This window comes from Polyodon spathula, chromosome 8 (assembly GCF_017654505.1).
Source record: "Polyodon spathula isolate WHYD16114869_AA chromosome 8, ASM1765450v1, whole genome shotgun sequence".
Classification (NCBI taxonomy): Eukaryota; Metazoa; Chordata; class Actinopteri; order Acipenseriformes; family Polyodontidae; genus Polyodon; species Polyodon spathula.
This window is the reverse complement of record NC_054541.1, coordinates 51353561-51361857: the sequence shown is the minus strand read 5'-3', so window position 1 is coordinate 51361857 and position 8297 is coordinate 51353561. Positions and strand designations below refer to the sequence as shown.

At 50.9% G+C, this 8297-nt stretch overlaps 1 protein-coding gene across 1 annotated transcript; it reads left to right on the top strand.

The window, feature by feature from the left end:
- Nucleotides 1–1080: 1080 nt before the first annotated feature.
- On the top strand, nucleotides 1081–2189 carry LOC121319165 (tetraspanin-7-like). The gene has a single exon (XM_041256344.1). It carries the CDS (start codon nucleotides 1091–1093, stop codon nucleotides 2144–2146), a length of 1056 nt encoding a protein of 351 aa, XP_041112278.1. The 5' UTR covers nucleotides 1081–1090; the 3' UTR covers nucleotides 2147–2189.
- The last annotated feature ends 6108 nt before the right edge of the window (nucleotides 2190–8297 follow it).

Sequence of the window (8297 nt, the reverse complement as noted above, 5' to 3'; positions counted from 1 at the left end):
CCAGCTCCTCCACACCCACTAACCAGCTCCTCCATACCTACTAACCAGCTCCTCCACACCCACCAACCAGCTCCTCCACACCCACTAACCAGCTCCTCCACACCCACTAACCAGCTCCTCCACACCCACCAACCAGCTCCTCCACACCCACTAACCAGCTCCTCCACACCCACTAACCAGCAGACAAACAAAGGAACACACAGAAGAACACAAACACAGGAACACGCACACCCACACACAGAAACACACACACACACACACACACACACACAGGAACACACACACACAAGAACACACAGGAACACACACACACACACACACACACACACACACACAGAACACACACACACACACACACAGGAACACACACGTACACACACAGGAACACACATGCACATAGGAACATATACACACACAGGAACACGTATACACAGGAGCACACACAGGAACATGCACACACACACACACTCACACACACACATGCACACACACACACTCACACAGGAACACGCACGGACACGCACACAGAAACACAGGAAAAGGTACACACACACAGCAACCCCCATCTGACTGACACACACACACTCGCAGTGTCTCTGCCTGCCTGGCTGGGTGGCAGCTCTCTCACCTCCCTGGTAGTTTATCTCTGAGATGCAGTGGGACAGGCAGGGCCACTCTGCTCTCACTCAGAGACTAGCTGGAAGACAGAGCTGTGATCAAGGGATCCCAGGGGCTGGATCCCTGTCCACTACTACCTCCATCAGAGCTTCCAGTGTGATGAGCGAGGAGGAGGGAGGAGGGGTTTGAGGGGAGAGAGAGAGAGAGAGAGAGAGAGAGAGAGAGAGAGAGAGAGAGAGAGAGGGAGGGAGGAAGGAAGGGAGATGAGCGCGCTGCAAAACAAAACAATCCCCATAATAAAACCAAAATCTTAACGATGTGGCTCGAGACTCTTTATCACAGGAATGATTTAATGTCTGGACAGCATTAACAATAAGCCATAAAGAACAGAGTGCGAGAGAGGGGAGTGAGAGGGGGAGAGGAGGGCTGGGGAGGGGAGAGGGAGCAAGCGAGTGAGTGGAGAGGTTCTGCAATGACGAGTCAGCTGCCATACAACACTCTGCCTCGCCTGAGCCTGGAGCTGACAGGGAGTGCGGAGAGGCTGGCTAGGAGGCTGTCTTCACCCAGGGGCCTAGCCGCAGGATTCAGGAAGCCCTACTCTACACCCAACGATCCCTGCAGGAGCTCAGCCACCCCTGGACTGGGTGTGTGTGAACTGCCCCCTTACAGCACCTCTAGCCAGTGCCTAGCAGAGCCCGAGGACCAGCCCTCACATAGAGAGGAGCCCCCGGCCCTGGACTGGTCCTTCTGCAGGTACCGGCCCGTGGTACGGGAACGACAGGGCACCATGGCTCTGCTCAAACTCGCCCTCATGGCATTCAGCTTCCTCTTCTGGGTGGCGGGGCTGGCCATGTTCACCATTGGCGTCTGGGCCAAAATCTCCCTGTCTGACTACCTGGTGCTGTCCACCAACCGCTACCCCAACACAGCCTTCATCCTGCTGGCCAGCGGGGCGGCCGTCATCGCCTGGGGCTTCCTGGGCTGCTTCAGCGCGGCCACAGAGAACCGCTGCCTGCTGCGCACCTACGGGCTCTTCCAGGTGGCCCTGCTGGGGGCCGGGCTCTCCGCGGGGCTCTCCGGACTCTTCTACCGCAAGGACATCTCCGAGGGCTTCCAGAACGGGCTGCGGGAGGCCGTGCAATCCTACGGGGAGGATGAGGGCAAGGCGGACGCACTGGATGCTCTCCAGAGGGCACTGGAGTGCTGCGGGGTGCAGAGCTACAGGGACTGGCTGTCCTCGTCCTGGTCCCTGGAGCCCAATGGCTCAGTGCCGGCCAGCTGCTGTGTGCTGCGGAGAGGCTGCAGGAACAGCCCCTTGCCTCCAGAGGGTGGCGGCGCGGCCGGGATCTACACTCATGGCTGCTTCCAGAAGGTGCATGACTTTGTGAACGACAACATGTTCTACATCGCCGCGGGCGCACTGGGCCTGGCCGCCATGCAGGCTGTGGGCATCGGGCTGGCCTGCCTCTTGGCTGCCAGGATCCCAGGGGCCGAGCCGGCAGAGGGACCGAGTGGTCCCCTACACTGAAGAGCAGGAGCCAGGGGCTTTACACAATCAGAACCTTCTTTTGTTTCATGCTTTTTTGCTTAGCACTTGAATGTTGTATTTGTAGAATGATTTTAAAGAGACATTTAATGAAATTCTGAATTATTTGCATAACAGAGTCTGGTAATTCTCCATCCCTGGACTAAAGACACAAGGTATGCGGAGGGTGGGGGTGTGTTCATTGTAGTTTGTGTGTGGGTACAGGGAGGGGATGGGGGTGTGTTCATTGTAGTTTGTGTGTGGGTATGGGGGACAGGGGATGGGGGTGTGTTCATTGTCGTTTGTGTGTGGGGGTGGGGGTGGGGGAGGTGAGATCTGTGAAGTTCAGCTCTTGGGCTAGGGCTCTGACCTGGGCTCTGAAATTCACAAGTTCATTCTGTAAGACTCAGAGGAGTCTCAGAGTTAGAGCTGCTCTCCCTGTTCATTCTGTAAGACTCAGAGGAGTCTCAGAGTTAGTGCTACTCTCCCTGTTCATTCTGTAAGACTGAGAGGAGTCTCAGAGTTAGTGCTACTCTCCCTGTTCATTCTGTAAGACTGAGAGGAGTCTCAGAGTTAGTGCTGCTCTCCCTGTTCATTCTGTAAGACTCAGAGGAGTCTCAGAGTTAGTGCTGCTCTCCCTGTTCATTCTGTAAGACTCAGAGGAGTCTCAGAGTTAGTGCTACTCTCCCTGTTCATTCTGTAAGACTGAGAGGAGTCTCAGAGTTAGTGCTGCTCTCCCTGTTCATTCTGTAAGACTGAGAGGAGTCTCAGAGTTAGTGCTGCTCTCCCTGTTCATTCTGTAAGACTCAGAGGAGTCTCAGAGTTAGTGCTGCTCTCCCTGTTCATTCTGTAAGACTCAGAGGAGTCTCAGAGTTAGTGCTGCTCTCCCTGTTCATTCTGTAAGACTGAGAGGGGTCTCAGAGTTAGTGCTGCTCTCCCTGTTCATTCTGTAAGACTGAGAGGAGTCTCAGAGTTAGTGCTGCTCTCCCTGTTCATTCTGTAAGACTGAGAGGAGTCTCAGAGTTAGTGCTACTCTCCCTGTTCATTCTGTAAGACTCAGAGGAGTCTCAGAGTTAGTGCTGCTCTCCCTGTTCATTCTGTAAGACTCAGAGGAGTCTCAGAGTTAGTGCTGCTCTCCCTGTTCATTCTGTAAGACTCAGAGGAGTCTCAGAGTTAGTACTACTCTCCCTGTTCATTCTGTAAGACTGAGAGGAGTCTCAGAGTTAGTGCTGCTCTCCCTGTTCATTCTGTAAGACTGAGAGGAGTCTCAGAGTTAGTGCTGCTCTCCCTGTTCATTCTGTAAGACTCAGAGGAGTCTCAGAGTTAGTGCTGCTCTCCCTGTTCATTCTGTAAGACTCAGAGGAGTCTCAGAGTTAGTGCTGCTCTCCCTGTTCATTCTGTAAGACTCAGAGGAGTCTCAGAGTTAGTGCTGCTCTCCCTGTTCATTCTGTAAGACTGAGAGGAGTCTCAGAGTTAGTGCTGCTCTCCCTGTTCATTCTGTAAGACTGAGAGGAGTCTCAGAGTTAGTGTTGCTCTCCCTGTTCATTCTGTAAGACTGAGAGGAGTCTCAGAGTTAGTGCTGCTCTCCCTGTTCATTCTGTAAGACTCAGAGGAGTCTCAGAGTTAGTGCTGCTCTCCCTGTTCATTCTGTAAGACTCAGAGGAGTCTCAGAGTTGTAAAGCAGGGATCATTCATAGTGTAATGATAGTGATAATAAGAGGTAAGAATAGGGATTGTAAAGCAATGGGTAGCGCTCTGTTATCTCTGAGCTGTCACTGTGTGCTTCTTAATCTCACACTTGCTGTCATTTGGGTTTCTGCTCAGGCTGCTGCTTCTCTGTACTGAAACTCTGCATGTGGGAGCTGGAGATCCTGCAATCCTGCTACAATGCTATACACTGTGAGGGCTCTGAAGGGAGGGGGGCTGTGTATTGTAACAATGCTATACACTGTGAGGGCTCTGAAGGGAGGGGGTCTGCGTATTGTAACAATGCTATACACTGTGCAGGGCTCTGAAGGGAAGGGGTCTGTGTATTGTGACAATGCTATACACTGTGCAGGGCTCTGAAGGGAGGGGGTCTGTGTATTGTGACCATGCTATACACTGTGCAGGGCTCTGAAGGGAGGGGGTCTGTGTATTGTAACAATGCTATACACTGTGCAGGGCTCTGAAGGGAGGGGGTCTGTGTATTGTAACAATGCTATACACTGTGCAGGGCTCTGAAGGGAGGGGGGCTGTGTATTGTAACAATGCTATACACTGTGCCGGGCTATGAAGGGAGGGGACTGTGTATTGTAACAATGCTATACACTGTGCAGGGCTCTGAAGGGAGGGGGGCTGTGTATTGTAACAATCCTATACACTGTGCAGGGCTCTGAAGGGAGGGGGGCTGTGTATTGTAACAATGCTATACACTGTGCAGGGCTCTGAAGGGAGGGGGTCTGTGTATTGTAACAATGCTATACACTGTGCAGGGCTCTGAAGGGAGGGGGTCTGTGTATTGTAACAATGCTATACACTGTGCAGGGCTCTGAAGGGAGGGGGTCTGTGTATTGTAACAATGCTATACACTGTGCAGGGCTCTGAAGGGAGGGGGTCTGTGTATTGTAACAATGCTATACACTGTGCAGGGCTCTGAAGGGAGGGGGTCTGTGTATTGTAACAATGCTATACACTGTGCAGGGCTCTGAAGGGAGGGGGTCTGTGTATTGTAACAATGCTATACACTGTGCAGGGCTCTGAAGGGAGGGGGTCTGTGTATTGTAACAATGCTATACACTGTGCAGGGCTCTGAAGGGAGGGGGTCTGTGTATTGTAACAATGCTATACACTGTGCAGGGCTCTGAAGGGAGGGGGTCTGTGTATTGTAACAATGCTATACACTGTGCAGGGCTCTGAAGGGAGGGGGTCTGTGTATTGTAACAATGCTATACACTGTGCAGGGCTCTGAAGGGAGGGGGGCTGTGTATTGTAACAATGCTATACACTGTGCAGGGCTCTGAAGGGAGGGGGTCTGTGTATTGTAACAATGCTATACACTGTGCAGGGCTCTGAAGGGAGGGGGTCTGTGTATTGTAACAATGCTATACACTGTGCAGGGCTCTGAAGGGAGGGGGGCTGTGTATTGTAACAATGCTATACACTGTGCAGGGCTCTGAAGGGAGGGGGTCTGTGTATTGTAACAATGCTATACACTGTGCAGGGCTCTGAAGGGAGGGGGTCTGTGTATTGTAACAATGCTATACACTGTGCAGGGCTCTGAAGGGAGGGGGGCTGTGTATTGTAACAATGCTATACACTGTGCAGGGCTCTGAAGGGAGGGGGGCTGTGTATTGTAACAATGCTATACACTGTGCAGGGCTCTGAAGGGAGGGGGTCTGTGTATTGTAACAATGCTATACACTGTGCAGGGCTCTGAAGGGAGGGGGTCTGTGTATTGTAACAATGCTATACACTGTGCAGGGCTCTGAAGGGAGGGGGTCTGTGTATTGTAACAATGCTATACACTGTGCAGGGCTCTGAAGGGAGGGGGTCTGTGTATTGTAACAATGCTATACACTGTGCAGGGCTCTGAAGGGAGGGGGTCTGTGTATTGTAACAATGCTATACACTGTGCAGGGCTCTGAAGGGAGGGGGTCTGTGTATTGTAACAATGCTATACACTGTGCAGGGCTCTGAAGGGAGGGGGTCTGCGTATTGTAACAATGCTATACACTGTGCAGGGCTCTGAAGGGAGGGGGTCTGTGTATTGTAACAATGCTATACACTGTGCAGGGCTCTGAAGGGAGGGGGTCTGTGTATTGTAACAATGCTATACACTGTGCAGGGCTCTGAAGGGAGGGGGTCTGTGTATTGTAACAATGCTATACACTGTGCAGGGCTCTGAAGGGAGGGGGGCTGTGTATTGTAACAATGCTATACACTGTGCAGGGCTCTGAAGGGAGGGGGTCTGTGTATTGGCTATACACTGTGCAGGGCTCTGAAGGGAGGGGGTCTGTGTATTGTAACAATGCTATACACTGTGCAGGGCTCTGAAGGGAAGGGAGGGGGGCTGTGTATTGTAACAATGCTATACACTGTGCAGGGCTCTGAAGGGAGGGGGGCTGTGTATTGTAACAATGCTATACACTGTGCAGGGCTCTGAAGGGAGGGGGGCTGTGTATTGTAACAATGCTATACACTGTGCAGGGCTCTGAAGGGAGGGGGTCTGTGTATTGACTGTGCAGGGGAGGGAGGGGGTCTGTGTATTGTTGTAACAAGGGGGTCTGTGTATTGTAACAATGCTATACACTGTGCAGGGCTCTGAAGGGAGGGGGGCTGTGTATTGTAACAATGCTATACACTGTGCAGGGCTCTGAAGGGAGGGGGTCTGTGTATTGTAACAATGCTATACACTGTGCAGGGCTCTGAAGGGAGAGGGTTTCTGTATTGAACTCTGTGAACCCTGCACAGCATCGTCTGTTTTCAGACAGCGAGCAGCCTTCACTCAGGAGACAAACCTCATTGAACTGCTCACACTGACAGCACACTGTCTCCAGGAATGGAAGGTTTTAATGGCTGTTTGTGTTCACTCTGTAATCCCTGTTTGTATTCACTGTGTAATCCCTGTTTGTATTCACTGTGTAATCCCTGTTTGTATTCACTGTGTAATCCCTGTTTGTATTCACTGTGTAATCCCTGTTTGTAGTCACTGTGTAATCCGTCTTTATGTTCACTGTGTAATTCCTGTCGTGTTCACTGTGTAATCCCTGTTTGTATTCACTGTGTAATCCCTGTTTGTAGTCACTGTGTAATCCCTGTTTGTAGTCACTGTGTAATCCCTGTTTGTAGTCACTGTGTAATCCCTGTTTGTATTCACTGTGTAATCCCTGTTTGTATTCACTGTGTAATCCCTGTTTGTGTTCACTGTGTAATCCCTGTTTGTATTCACTGTGTAATCCCTGTTTGTATTCACTGTGTAATCCCTGTTTGTAGTCACTGTGTAATCCGTGTTTATGTTCACTTTGTAATCCCTGTTTGTGTTCACTGTGTAATCCCTGTTTGTATTCACTGTGTAATCCCTGTTTGTATTCACTGTGTAATCCCTGTTTGTATTCACTGTGTAATCCCTGTTTGTAGTCACTGTGTAATCCCTGTTTGTGTTCACTGTGTAATCCCTGTTTGTGTTCACTGTGTAATCCCTGTTTGTATTCACTGTGTAATCCCTGTTTGTATTCACTGTGTAATCCCTGTTTGTATTCACTGTGTAATCCCTGTTTGTAGTCACTGTGTAATCCCTGTTTGTGTTCACTGTGTAATCCGTGTTTGTGTTCACTTTGTAATCCCTGTTTGTATTCACTGTGTAATCCCTGTTTGTGTTCACTGTGTAATCCGTGTTTGTATTCACTGTGTAATCCCTGTTTGTAGTCACTGTGTAATCCCTGTTGTGTTCACTGTATAATCCTGGTGTCTTCGTCGCTGTGCTTTGCTGTTTCTCAAACCCAGTGTACTGGAGGGCTTGTTCCGGTCTGTCCTCCCTGTCAGGGATGCAATCAATGTAAATAATTCAGCATTATGTAAATTGTGATTTATTTGTTTGGATAACTAGAAAGAAAAAAAAAAACATTATCAGTTATAGTAAGTGTGTGTGTGTACTTCATTTGAGAAAAGTGGTTTTAAAATTAATTGATTAATCTGAATGTAATACCTATGTCTGTCTGTCTGCCTTCCTCCCTGCCTGTCTCCCTCCCTGCCTGCCTGTCTGTCTCCCTCACTCCCCACTCCCTCCTCCCCTCCCTCCCTGTCTCCCTCCCTGTTTGCCTCGTTGCCTTTCTCCCTCCCTGTCTCCCTCCCTGCCCGTCTCCCTCCCTCCCTGCCTGTCTCCCTCCCTGCCCGTCTGTCTCCCTCCCTGCTTGTCTCCCTCCCTGCCCCTTCCCTCCCTCCCTGCCTGTCTCCCTCCCTGCCCGTCTCCCTCCCTCCCTGCCTGTCTTCCTCCCTGCCCCTCTCCCTCCCTCCCTGCCTGTCCCTCCCTCCCTGCCTGTCTCCCTCCCTGCCCGTCTCCCTCCCTCCCTGCCCCTCAAAATATGTGCTGAAAACAATGAAACAGAGAAACTGCAAACATGAATATGTGACCTAAGTGTGTTTGTCAAGGGTGTGTGTGTGAGAGTGTGTTTTT